At 43.8% G+C, this 14,146-nt stretch overlaps 1 protein-coding gene across 1 annotated transcript in view; it reads right to left on the bottom strand.

Moving 5' to 3' along the window:
- The window catches only part of LOC146186227 (protein turtle homolog A-like), a 219,563-nt gene extending 206,212 nt beyond the window's left edge, over positions 1 to 13,351 (bottom strand). Inside the window, exon 1 of the mRNA XM_084608007.1 lies at positions 13,207 to 13,351. Within this exon, the coding sequence (XP_084464133.1) occupies positions 13,207 to 13,351 (145 nt within the window). The remainder of the gene's footprint in view (positions 1 to 13,206) is intronic.
- Positions 13,352 to 14,146: the final 795 nt, after the last annotated feature.

The raw sequence follows: 14,146 nt of genomic DNA, 5'->3' as shown, positions 1-14,146 counted from the left end.
ACTAGAAGCGTAGAGATGTCACAAGTGCCTCACCTGCCTATCACCGTCATGCACGTATATGCGAAGCTTTGTTCTCGCCCTCCTCTAGCTACAATGCAGAATAGTAGAACAAGGTGTTATTTTTGCAGATAGTTATTTTCTTTTAAAAATTTTTAAAGTAAGATCGTTATATGTATTCTGCTGCCTAGGTTCGCAGCTGATGTTCCGAACGTAAATATTTTCAGAAGCTACTTATTTTGATTCGAAAGCGTAATCAAGGCTAATGATCTTGGTTGGAATATTTTTCTGCAGTTCAGTGCACTACTCAGACTGCTTCTGGGCTCTTCATATAAAAAGCAGCAAAGGTAAAGTTCAGTTTGCGTTGCTGCGCGGGTTAGGTCAACAAAAAGAATTAAGAGCGGTGATTTCATCTTATAATCCAAATGCCGCATTGTCACATTGAAGCCGACCACTTATATATGTCGTGATTTACGCATCGCGGTCAGCCGATCTAGCACCCCCCTCCTCCCCCGCTGGAAAAGCGGGAGAGACCATAAAAATACTAAACGTTTAATTTTACTTACAATCTCTTCAATGCATATATGACGCAAAGCTCTAGTCGTGGAGCATTCATATATGACATGGCAGTACATTCTAGAAATTATAATGATTGCTCATTACAATGCATCGGCTTCACATCTGAACCAAACTCGTTCACTTGAAATTGGTTGCAGCACAAACCATCCCGATGTAATGTTATCTTTAATAATTTACTGTTAACCAGCGCTGCCTGAAAAAAAAATGATACAGGCTGTTAAGCTCAGTTTTCTGTATTCAAACTTATGCGCGCTAGCCCATATTCAACCTAGCGAAAGTTGCGCTTTTTTTTTCAACAGGATGGCTCGTTATTCAGGTGTTTCGGCGGTCCAAACAATTGCTGATGAATGGGCGTCGGGTTCTAATACGGCATATTCTAGCTTTCGGGAACTTGTTAGCTAGAAGTATTTTCGTGGCCTCCGCGTTGACTCAAAGAGGCCGCTCCCCCTGTTCTGGCGCCTGAAGAGAAAAGCCTGGAGAAAGAGTCACATATTTGGAAGCTCAATTCTCAAGTGTGCTTGTGCTGTAGCACATACGTCACGTTTGCCAACTAAGATTAGTCGGCTGTATATTTTCTATCCCAGGAGAGCGATCACTTCCTTCCTTGGCTACATCGGTCCAACGTGCCCCTCTCTGATTGGCCATGCGCGTGTTGTGTGCTGCCTCTATTTGGCCACAACTGGGAAGGCCAATTTAGCTATTAACGCCGACGCGAATAAGGTACACGTCGCCTTTCATATTGCTTTTGGTTTGATCCTGTGGTTTAATAGTAGGCGTCAGACAGTCATCAGCAAAATATGTTTGACAACCTGTCTGGTACCGCACTATACATTTTTGGGCAGCTTAACAAGCACGGTAAGCATAAGCAGCATGTTAAAAAAGTTGCTTAAGACAACGAAATGTACTGCGCATAGCAAAAGTAACAGGTAAACACCTGTGATAAATGTCTGCGGCGATGGCGAACTTCGCTAGTGCAGATCGATGTAGAACTAAGCAAAAAGTCACAGGACAACGGAGAGAGAGGTACAAAAATGACACCCCGAGCGCTGACTTCCAACATTTATTCATATCCGAAAGCACATGATATATATGCCGATCAGCCGAGGCGCATAATAAAATACATAACAAAAGGTATAAGGTATACAACTGCAAGGTGCATTTGTATCCCATATATTTTTTATTGTATTTGTTTAATCCAAGGGCAAACATCTGCGCTTGATTCAGCGTCTCTTGGTCATCTCTTGGGCACAGCTATCAGACGTCCAAAATTTTGCGTGCTCTGCAGAAGTCCTCCCATGGGTCTACCTTTTCGCATTGATTTGTTGGACAAACCCTAAAAGGGTTTCGGCCGACGGTCTCTTTGTCACCAATAACAACGCACGTCTGGTCGTTTGCAAGTCAGCTGGGAGTGTAGCACAACTTCCAGAGATCTCATGACATGGGCCATTAGTACTCGGAAACCCGTCACCTTAGAACGAGTTGTTTTATTTGGGTTTATAATATTACTTCCATAGTTCGCTAAACTTTCGTGATCGTTCATTTGATAGAATAAGATGGGAGCAAGTAGGTGTCGCGATGTAGCACAATCAACGGGTGTCTTAAGCGGCCGCAACTTCTTTACGATAGAGAATATTTTGCACGATTTTTGTAATAATAATAATAATATTAATATTAATAATTATTATTATTATTTAGAAAATTACAGACCGACTAGTATGAGTATTACTTTATTTGAAATGCAACAGATTGCAGTAGTCAATTGAATCCATTGAAAAGTAACTGAATAAAGTAAACATAATCTATATTTATGGCTCTATTTTTCCACTAATATCTATTGTCATATAATACAAGTTTCCGCAGACCGCTATGCACTAGTGCGTGCGGCTTGCTTGATATCTTGTTAGACGCTATAAAGTTTCTAGAGAAACTCTCTTTCTATGTCGTTTTCGCTTATTTGCCCCATTTAATTGCGCAGACAATAGCAGCTAAGATAAACACATCCTCAATGCACGCGCTGGAGCAAACAGCAGTATAGTTAACATATGAGCGCTTGGCACGACCCCTCGTAGTTAAATAATGGTTCCCTAATAGTGCTTCATTTGTTTTGTGCTGTGAACCATGGGCAAGTTGCCCCGAAATTGTGAAAGACCTGTCCACATTTTTGAAATAGCCCCTGTCAAATGCGATGCTTCGCTGCTGGTTTCCACTTTGCGAACCGAACATCGAGATGGTGCTTGTGAACATTGTTTCTTCTAAGCTCAATAAATACAAAAAGAATGAATTCAAACTTTATATTGTCTCAGCAATGCATTCACTTTTGGATTGAGTTGTAATAACAGCGCATGAAAGAGTGTTCCACGGTGCAAGCCTATAAAGAAATACATGCAATCGGCATGGTGCAGAAAGAATGGGTCTATTTCTTCCTTTTTGTCATCACCAATTTCAGTTTTAGGTTCACAGGAATGGAGCCACAGATTCGCAGTGGTAATGCGAAACTTGATTAGTCCTCGTTATCGCTTTATGTAGTACACTTCCTTTCTTTATGACCTATCCTGACAATCCAGAAACGTTTTTTTTTTTCCTTTTGCACGCGGCATCTTGGTCTGAAAACGTTAGAATAAAAATGCAATATCCTTAGACCAATGAGCTTGAATATCGTAACGGCGGTTGTCACGGAGGTCACGTTAATTACCTCTGAATAAAGTCATCCACATTTAAGTTCTTGTAAGCAGAATTGTGGGAGTAAATGGCATCTTGTTAACTAGGAACATGAAGAAATAATATTCGCCCTTATTATGCTTACTGGGTAGCAATGGCCTGATACCCCATTCTAATTACGGGTAATTTCAGACAGGTATTGTAAACGTAATGCATGCGCTTTATAAACCAAGCAAGCCATCGTGAGCAGCCCTGAGCACGGGCAATGTGATATATGATTTATTCTTTATTATTTCGGGGCAGCATGTTTTGTGTAGTGTAGCATGCGTTATCCTCAGTTTAGTGCGAAAGAATTACGTGTCCCACTAGGAAGAAAGCTGGCGTCAGTGGTTGACGACCGTGTAAGGCACGATATACGGATGATATCCCTACACCCGTGCACAATGTCACAGCACATGCAAGGATACATGCATACTCGTGAATGATGAAACCTAAAGTATTACAACTTGAGAGTTATGAGTCTCAGTCATAACCAAGACATCCGACTTCAAGTCAGGGTGACAAGTGCCATCTCACGGCGCTTCACTGAGTAACGCAGAGTCAGGGACAAACTTTGAATAAATAGTTTGAATAAATTACAACTAATGAGGGCACCTAGCATTGCTTAGCACTTTAGAAAGTAATGTAATTTAAGTTAAATCCTAAAGAAACATTACACGTTGTCATGCTTCAAAGTTGTAGTCAAGACTCATGACACATATGCATTATGCAATGTTGCATGACACAGAACTTCACAAAGCACATTTCAGCACATCTTAAAGTGATAATAAAACAGATGCCACATGGTTATAGAATACCTTGACATTCCAAAATGTAACAAGTTTTATGTGTCACAACAGAAATTCTAGTGCTGATTTTCCAATAAACGTAAGATAGATTCTTGTAAGACGCCCCAAAGGGCATGAATGTTGCAATCAGTGTGTTTTCGAGATGAAGTTCCTGTGAGACTGATCGCATTGAATGCAAATTAAATGGTTCTAAAAAAATGGTTAAGCACCTTATCTCTTAAGCACCCCCCGCCAAAGGTTTCGCATTTGCAGTTTGGTCGTAAATAAATTTGTGTGGAAAGAAAAAAGAAGTAAAGATAATACTTACAAGCCTGCTCAATATGTAGCAACACTTTGGTTATACAAGCAGCTCTCGAGACGGTATTCTGCAAACAATCGTGTTAAGACTAGGCTGTCTTTTTCGTAATTTGGCGGCGTAGCTGGATGGCGCCAGTAAGTAATGTGTAATGTGCTAAACATTAGGGAACCTATAGGGCCGCAACAGTTTTCGCAAACAACACGAGGAAAAGAAAACAGTCATAGCCTTGCGTAAACTGTCTGCGAGGCAGTGGAATTCAATTAATAATCACTCAGAGTGCAGCAAGAATACTTAGGTCCAGTGAAGAAAGGAGCGGGTCAGAAAGAGCGCTTAGTGAGCACATTATCACCGCGAACTTTGACGGAGAAAAGGGGACGGAGGAAGAGGGAAGCAGGGAAAGGGGAGAGAAGAGCCCCGAGAACAGTTGTTTCAACAAAACAAACTTTCATTCGTTATTCGGTTCACATTAGCAGGCAACGGCCTCGATTTGCAAGGCCGGCTCTGAACGAGCGCGAGAAGAAAACGAAGAAAGTGGTACAAAATTGTTACCGATGACCTCTTGAAGTAAATGCTATTAAGCGAAAAAAAGAAGAGCAACGATAGAGTTTTTCAAAAGGGCAGCATTCTAGCGAGGGTGACGCAGAACAGACAGGGCAGGAAGCACTGGTCTCGCCGCGCAAGACAAATGGTCGTCAGCGGCCGAAGAGACGCATCCGACCGAAGGCAACCAAACCTCCTCCTACCGTTCCCTTCCACGGCACGCCCTCTCTCTCTATTTCTCCCTCTGGAACGGTCCTAATTGCAGTCAGCCGCGACCAGGACCCGACGTGAGGAGATATCTCCCACGAGTACGTTGAGCGAGTGCCTAGCAGAGAGCGCGAACGTCGCCTCTTTTCGCCGTCCGCTCTCTCTCTGTCGGGCCTCCGAGAGAGCTGAGCCACTTTTGAACAGTCGCAACTCTTCGCTGCCACCACATCACACTGAAGCCACCATCAGTGTAGGGAACGCGCGCCAAATCGATGGGCCGCACGCACTATTTTCAGCAAAGTTTTCATTTCGAAGTTTAGAAAAAAAGAATAAAAGAACGCCTAATCTCTCTCTTTCTCCTCTCTCTCTCGCTCTATCCGGCTGACTTCCGCCTTGCTCTCGCGGTCGTTTGGAACCGCGCCGCCGCCTTCGAGTCCGACAAAGATGTACGAAGTGGAGACGAGAGACGAGAGAAAGAGAGAGCAAGGGAAAGTGGGGGATTCTTTTGGAGCAAAGCGATGCTGTTTGCAAATGAGCCGGGCTCGGCGCGGACACTGTTCGGACGGCTTCTCTGTGCGGCAGGCTGGCTGCGGGTGCAGCGGTGCGCGCGACCCAGCAGTGCCGTCGTTGCAACCCGGTAATCACAAACCCTTGCTCCATTTCACTTACACGCGACGCTCGCGCAAGCACCCGCAGAGGCCGATGCTTTCTACTTTTTTCAAAATCAGACTCGCAGTGCAAAAATATTTCTCTCATTCTCTCTACGTTCTGCCGGGAAAGTTGTCGGTGGACGCCGGTGACGACAGCTCCCTGCCTAGCATTCATTACAGATCTTTTCCTTGGGTTAAGTGTGATAATTTAGGATGTTTTTCTCTTCCCTGTTCGCAATAACTTAAATTGCTGAAAACTTTGAACAGGGGTGAGATGGGGCTCGCGCGGAGCGCGCATCCTTGGGCCGAAGCTGATGGGTTCAACCAAGCTGATGGGTTCAACCGTAGGTGCAACCAAAAGCAAATGAAATCATTCTCTCTTTCACATAGTTTAACGCCTTAACAGCAAAACTGTTTAACTCCGTGGCTTAGAACGTTTGTTTGCGAAATGAATTGCGCACTAAAATTTAACTGCGACTTTATACAAATCCTCAGTAAATTGCTTATGTCGAGTATAATTCCTCAGCTCGTTGTCGCATTTCTTACACTTGTTTTTGTGCAGCACTAACTTCCGAACTTTTGATAGGTACTTGCAAACTTTGCGTTAGACATCTGTTGCAATTGTAGGGAGGAAGTTGGTGTTCCGATGTTCATCTATAAATACGCATTATATATATATATATATATATATATATATATATATATATATATATATATATATATATATATATATATATATATATATATATATAGTGAAAAATGAAGACCAACGTGTGAAACAATTTATTGACGTTTCAGCTGTGAAACAGCCGAAACGTATACATAGTGGTATACAAATACCCCAATAAATTTATGAGGTAAAACCATCGAATTTTTTTCCGCAACCATTGGGGTCATCGCTGCTACACCAGTCGCCCTCTCAGTTCACCTACTTTTGACTACCCAATAAGCCTTTTGCGGAACAAAACGCTGTTGTAGCGCCTGAGACACCTCATTACTCGTGTGTTGGCTTGCTAAAGGACTATCTCAACACATTGCAATCCTAATAACAACGACGCGGATTACTGCCGCCATCTAGTGAAAATAACACAACACCATAACGCGCCCTTCTCGAATATTAGTGAAAACGTGCCCTAAAAGTGGTGTGTTCGGAATAAAACAACAACCTGCTAATGGAAGGTCCATCTCGAGGAAATAAGGAAGGCAACAAGACTCCAGAACTGTAAGGAAATAAATTAGCGTACTTCAACAAAGCGGCAGAGAATTTGCTCTGGTGGACTTCAGAAATACCTCAAGGTGCTTTGAAAGCTGCTCGGGCTAAACGGAGCGCATGTAGTGGAGGGCTAAGGAAATTTCAACTACCTGGCGTTGTCTAACGTGCACTGACGTCACCCAGCCCTGAAAATGGGCCGTGCAGCTGCGATCGAAACAGTGTCCTTAGAATCGGCAATCGAGCGCTTTAACCACTGAGTCAGTGCGGTAAAGTGGTGCCTAATGGTATAGATATAGCGGACTGTACTGAGCCGTAGACATAGTGTACATTAGTATTGCACTATATATACTACGGTCTATATGTACTACACTACAGTGCGGAAGTACCGGCTTGTGCAAACTGCGCGCCAACTCTCCACCATTACAATGGTTCTATTCCGAGGAATAGAAAATCGTGAAAGGCATGTATTCTTATACTTGGATACGGCCTATTATTTCATTCTCGCTTCGAGGTAATTTGTTATAATAGCCAATGTACTAAATGGTCCCAAGGCTCAAATATTTAGTGAATCAAATTTCGTTTCACACTTGCCGACAGCACATATCCGCTCCAACTCCGCACAGCTTAACATTTTTGCGGTCTAGGACTCAATTAAGCTGCTCAAAGAAAAGACGACACATATAATTTTAAGCAAGCACTGGGTACATGATCCTCTGCAGCGTTCATTGATAAAATGACCGCGTCGTAGATCGATACGTTAAGCTTGCATCTCATGGAGTTGAGAAGAATGAACTGAAAAAAAAAATGAAAATGGAGTTATATTGGAGAAGCCAGGCTAGGTCGAACACGTAGGCTTTACTGGAAAAGCGTTATTGAAGCAGTCTCATTTGTCGCGTCGAGCTTGCGGCAGCGATAGAATTTTTTCTAACTTCCTATATTGCCCAAGGCGCAGCTGCCGGTCGCCGAAAAATGCGATTTCGGGGTTCAGAAAATATTTCAACACTAAGGAAACATAGACACAAACAAGCCAAGTACAACACATATTAAACTTGGGGAATGCGCATGGCAAGAAAAAACGACCCTTGAAGAGATAACTTCAACGAGTTGAAAACAACCAATGATGTAAATCTGAATAATGCCTTGAATGTTACGGAACCTCTCATTACGGAAACGCTGAAAGCGGAGCAACAGACCTAGTTCAAGAAAAAATAAGTAAACACTATAGCTGAGAACAGTCTCATTTGGATGCTTCCACTGATACAACAATGCTTAATTTAGAAACATCAAGGTACCGTTTGATGTGGAGGTGAAGTATTAGCATCATTCTCCCTGCGAAGCAAAGAGACAGTTTAAAGCCATGTTTAACTCCTGTTCTTGTTGTACCAAGCAGCAGTGGTTGGCTACGTTGAGTTGACAGATAAGAGGTGTGCACGTTACTACAAATATACGAATATAAAAAGGCCCCGGAAAGACGTTTTAAATCTAATACTGCTGAACATCAAGGGACCTAAATGCGAAGGGTCATAACGGCACAATTTGCCCTCGTAATATGTGCCTCCATAACTACTTTGAATGCTCTTTTAAGCGCTGCTAAGCTTTAGGTTGTGGCTCATTTCGTATGTTACTTAAGAAATTAATACTCGAAGTTTCAGAAGTTCCTCTGAAAAAAAAAGGCAAGCTCCGTAGGGAGATTTAGCAAGTGAATTATTATTTTTCTACCTATACCCTACACGCAAAGTCGATGAAATCGATGTAGCAAATTCAGCAGTAGATGCTGCACATATGCCAGTCCTCCTTCCGCTCTTTATATTTAATTGCTACTCTCCTTCTCTTGGTGAGACCTTTCTTTTTGTTAGAATTGGCGATAGTTCTTTATCACCAGTAATATGCCCACTTTTTTATGTTAGTTATATCACGCAAAACGTAACTTTTAGTAGCATGTAACCATGATCACTTAAAAAATTCGCTCCGAGTAATTACCAAAATCTTCTTTTTCCTATCCGTCAGAGCGGCGGGGCATTTGTCTTCCCCATGTTTTTGGCAGCCACTTCTTGCTTCGATCCGTTTTCCTCTAAGTGCCCAGAATGCGCAATTACGAAAATGATAAGTGAATTAGCTAAAATATCTCGATCGGCCAGCGCACCGCTGTTCTCTGAGTTTCTGTGTATGATAATCTCGAGCAGCCGCCTTCAACACGTGGAAAGTGCACAGATGCGCCCCGTAATCTGCTAATGAACGCCAAGCCGGGCCCACCCTTTCGCGCGTTAAGATTTGCCTCAGAGGTCACCGCGATTCAATTAGCGGATTAAGACCAACGCTCCTCGTGAGGTCTCTTTTTTTTTTTTACATTCTTTTGTTTCACTTTTTATAACAGTCCCTCCCGCGGGCAGCTTTCTTGGTCACACGATACGGCTCGAAAAAAGGAACACTATATTCACGCGATTGCTGAAAAGCAGTTCTTTAAGGCCAAAACCTTTCTAGGCTCCATGGGACGGAGAGTTGTGCGTGAGACTTGCGATCGGGATCTGTGCGTCGTATATGTGCATCGGATCTGTGCGCTGATGTGTCTCTTGCTAGTAACGGATGTATAAGGAGGGAAATTAGGAATGAAAACTATCGATGGTGATTGGTATTGAACAAACGTTACACGACAGATATCGGTAGAGGTAATGAATAACGATGATGTCTAATAAAATGATCATAAAATGACTATGCAACAACCAATATGTCAAACGACGACTTGGAATGACTGCAACTGACTGGAGAAGAATAGTAGGCATTCGCCGTTCTCCTCTTAAAAGAGATCTAAGAGACTATCTATTCTTTTTCTTGTATAATTTGCGGATTCCCTGTTCTTGGGTATATGACAGTCAAGGCTTAAGGTGCTATCTTCACGGTAAACGTTTTAGAAGCGAAAGCCCACTTTATATCTGCGTCGACGTCATTGTGAAAATCTCAGTCCCTCTTATGAACTTGAAAAAACCAGTCAGAAGGCGAAGGACAAAGAAGAAGACTAGGCACACATATCGACAGGACTAACTGTGCTTTATTGAAAACAGATCAGTCTCCCAGGAAATGTAGCAGGGCATACGCCGCTCACCCTCCAAAGCATACACAAACACCCTTCCAAAATGCATGCGGTATTTCGGTGGATGTGTTCTTAGAATTGCTAACAGTCTATCTTTCATCCACCATTGTATATTTTAAGGATGCTTTGTTCATACAAAAAAAAAGAGGAATCTGTATTGGGGCTAGCACAGCACCAGTATTGTGCGAGATATTTTTAGCAAAGGTTGGCGACATACTTCAAGGCTTTTTTCTTGACAAACGTGTGTGCAAAGTATTTAGATATGTTGACAATTTCTTGATTATTTTAAATCTTTCGCCGAATGACTATTTGCATGTGGTTGTAGACCAGGTCTTGACCGCTTTGAAAGCTTGCTCAAATACTCTTTCGATTACGTATAACTCCACACTAACCATTCGATTAGAATTTTAAAACTCCAAATAACCTTTCGCGACAATGGCCATGTATACTGGTGCTTCCTACCTAGAAGTAAAAAGGCCTTGTTACCGTAATAGTCCGCTCGCTCAAAAGTTGTCAAGAGAGGCATAGCTATGAACTGCTTTCGGAATGTACTGCAAAGGTGTTGCCACCAAAGCACAAAGTCCAGTTTCGATAATCAGTTTGAACACTTAGTGGCTGCCGGCTTTCCAAAACCGCTTTTTTACGCGGTGGCAGAAACGTTGCTGCAAACGATAAGGCAACTAGATGATAAAAAGACTGATACCATTTTCAGCTGAAAGGAAAAAGTGTGAAGTAATGCCTTATGTGCATAGGGTATCCCACAACACAAAAAGTTACTTTGAGGCAGGGCGGCAATGTCGTCTTTTCAACACCCTGCAAACTTTCAAGCCTTTGCTTGCGTGTTCTGCGTGGCGGAATTTGTCGTCCTGTTTGTACGACGAAGCATGAAAACTTCTACGTCACATGTGTCACCCGTGTGGTTTACAAGATTCCGACCTGTGAAAAAGTCTACATCGGCCAAACAGGCCGGTGTATTAATGAAAGACTACGCGAGCACCAGAGCTCCCTGATCTCTACTGACGGAGCAAATCTAGCTCGGTCAAAAAAGGTGGATGCTACCTGGTGTTTTTATGTTAGTATTGTTGGTAAAGGCAAGGAAAAGGTGGCGAAAATGTTTGAAGCGTATCTCATCAGTATGCAAGCGGATAATTGTATCAGCGCCGCTTCCATCTCCTTCATTCAGAAATAACTGCTTCCTTTCGCAGAGGCGGTAGATTACTGGCTTATCTCCAGAACGTGGATGATTGTGTATGATGAGCGGCGCATGCTCCAGGTGCAGGCAATGTTCTGCTGACACATCGGCCTTGTTTCTCGTCATAGTTACACCTGTAGAGCAATATAACAACAATGAGCATATATGAACAGTAGAATACAAATTCCAGGTATTTCTGTATTTGTGAGATATGAGTATAAAACAATAAGCCAAAAAGCAATTTCGGAATACCGTCCATGCTGTAAAGTAGGAAAAAGCTGCAAGAAAGAAGTTCGACGTCCACGCATGATCGACTTCAACGCAGCAGTTGTGAAAGTTTGCACAGGGTTATTTCTGCGTATTATTAAGTTTTGTTGTTGATGCGTGTTAAGATATAATGAAGATGTTGCGTGGACTTTCTTATTGAAAGAATGCCTGCAAAAACTCATCAGGTAGACATGCATGTTGTAGAAAGACGACTACGTCTCGCACATATCTCTCTAAGGAACTTAGGCCTACTAGGATGGTCGAAAAATAATTTCAGCTTCTCTACTTATAATAAAGTTTTATTCGGAATAAAAAAAAGAGAGAGAGGAGGAAGACATCTTAGACCTGAAATATTTTGTGCTTCGCACAATCCGCCTTCAACATCGGCCGGTTTGCTTTCAGGCATGTCCGGAAGGTATTCCCTCCCAGGACAGAAGAATCCACCAAGATGTCGGCGCTTAGATCAGTACCAACTTATTTTTCTCACATATACAAGAACTGTAAACACAAGCATGAATAATATAATCGATGCCTCAAGCCCACATGTAGGACCCCCCCCCCCCCCCCCACACACACACATACACACATGTTTAGCCGAAATCATCCTGATCTGTCGAATTACAGTTCTCACGGTTGTCATGCACAGACTTGCCGCCCTCCCGCCAGACAGGCTGGCGAGCTAGGTTCTCAGCGCAAAACAATAAATAAATAAATAAATAAATAAATAAATAAATTATCCGGCTATTTTATATTGGCGGATTGTTCGTCGGGGCATATCGTCGCAGCAATAGCGCGCTGCCTGGTTCGATTCTACTAGGACAGCAGCTTGAGCATGTTGGTTATTCATTCTTGATGGAACAGCGCAAAACATCGGGACAAGAGACAAGAGAGACAGCGCTTGTCTCTTGTCCCGATGTTTTGCGCTGTTCCATCAAGAATCGATTCTACTGCATTGTGAAACAAAGCTTCATGTAGAAAAAAAGCCAGCATGAAACCATGAGAGATGGACGATCGCTGACTATGAAATGAAGTTTCTCTTGTACAGCAACTATATTCAATGCATGCTTTTGTATACGGATATATTGTTGCTTGTGGTTTTCTGTCGTATACATTTTGTTATCAGGCTCACGTATATTTCTAACTTTATGTGCTAGTATTTCTTCCTTGTGCCTTGCGCTGTGCTATGCGTAAATTAAGGAAGAACAATTGCAGTGATTTTTTTTGGTTATGTGGAATTCAAACAGTTACGCGCAAGGGTGCCGTAGAGAGTACAAGGTGCGAACACACTGCCAATCCCAATCTCTCTCGACGCTGTTCAGGTGCCGCGAAATAGAAAGTGCGCTCTATGGCCTGCAGATGCAAGCACACAAGATAATTTCAATTCGTTCTTCCCACTTAAAGCATATCAAAGATTTTGGAAGTGATAAAATTCGGTGCATAAGATGACAGCAAGAGAACGAAAGCACATGAAAATATTTGTAAAATATTCAGCCATTCAGACAGAGAAGTGCAATGAGAACGTTTTTGAACCACAACAAAAAAAAAGTAAACTGGGTTTCGACTTTTCCCCTGGCGCTTCGGCGCAATTTGCAGGTAAAATCTCCCTTTTCAGCATTAAGCCGCAACAACTATTAACTCAAGAAAGGAGTGAGACGCGCAGGTTACGCACCGTAAGGCTGCTCCTTGTTGGCCGGTCCCTGTATCCGAGTTTGCACGAGCACAGCACCGAGCAGAACGCGCACAGCGCAGAACACCAGGGACGAGCCCAGTGCGGTGGCATCCCGTCCAGAAACGCGACGAGCGGTCCGCACCATGGTGTCCTACGATACGCTCAGGGTCAGCCGCCGCCACGGACCCGGGTCACGGCACACTGTCCCAGCTGGGAATACCGCCGGCGCGCAGGGAACGACGTGAGAAGCGACGCGTGCGCGCGCGCCACAGCCTCGCCGGATGCACCACCGCGTGGGGACGGGAGCGTGTCGCGAGTGAAACGTGCCTCTTCCACTGCCGCCGCCGCTGCTGCAGCGCCGACGAACAGAGGTCCGCGCGCCGTCTGCCGTGTGGCGGGATCGATGAGAGCCACAGCCGGAGTGCTGGCCCCAGCAGCAAACTGAGCCGGCGAGGGACTATATTCCTTCGCTTGCGCCCTCGCGAGGCGCCCGCTGGAAGAAAGCAAAAGGGAGAGGGTGAGGGTATTTGAGGTAGCCGCCCCCCCATGAAGCAAGGAGCGCGAAGATTCTTCTCCCCTTCTTCCCGCTTGCTTTTCCGGTCCGCTTGACGAGATCAGATTGCGGGGGTTCGATCCGCGCCCGTCTCGACATCCGCGCTTTCTCAAGGTGCTCAAGAGTTGGCCTCTGCCAACAAGACCTTCCAGTCCTCCGTCTCAGTCCCCGCCTTACCGCCCTCACCGCCGATGTGGAGGACACACGAGTGTTTAGCCGCGCTCTCTGTGAGCAGGTTTTTTGCACTTTTCCAGTGTCGGTCTTCTTCTTGGTCTTATCCCTCTTTTTTTTCTTTGTGCGTACCGGTCTCTTTTTGGATATCAATGAAAAATAGAAAGCGAGAGCTAATGGTTTGGATCAAAGGAGGTGGGAGACCAGAGTGCCGTC

The sequence above is a fragment of the Amblyomma maculatum genome, chromosome 6 (genome assembly GCF_055883805.1).
Source record: "Amblyomma maculatum isolate TAMU_Amacu chromosome 6, ASM5588380v1, whole genome shotgun sequence".
Classification (NCBI taxonomy): domain Eukaryota; kingdom Metazoa; phylum Arthropoda; class Arachnida; order Ixodida; family Ixodidae; genus Amblyomma; species Amblyomma maculatum.
The sequence above is the reverse complement of the archived record's forward strand: the minus strand, read 5'-3'. Positions and strand labels throughout refer to the sequence as shown.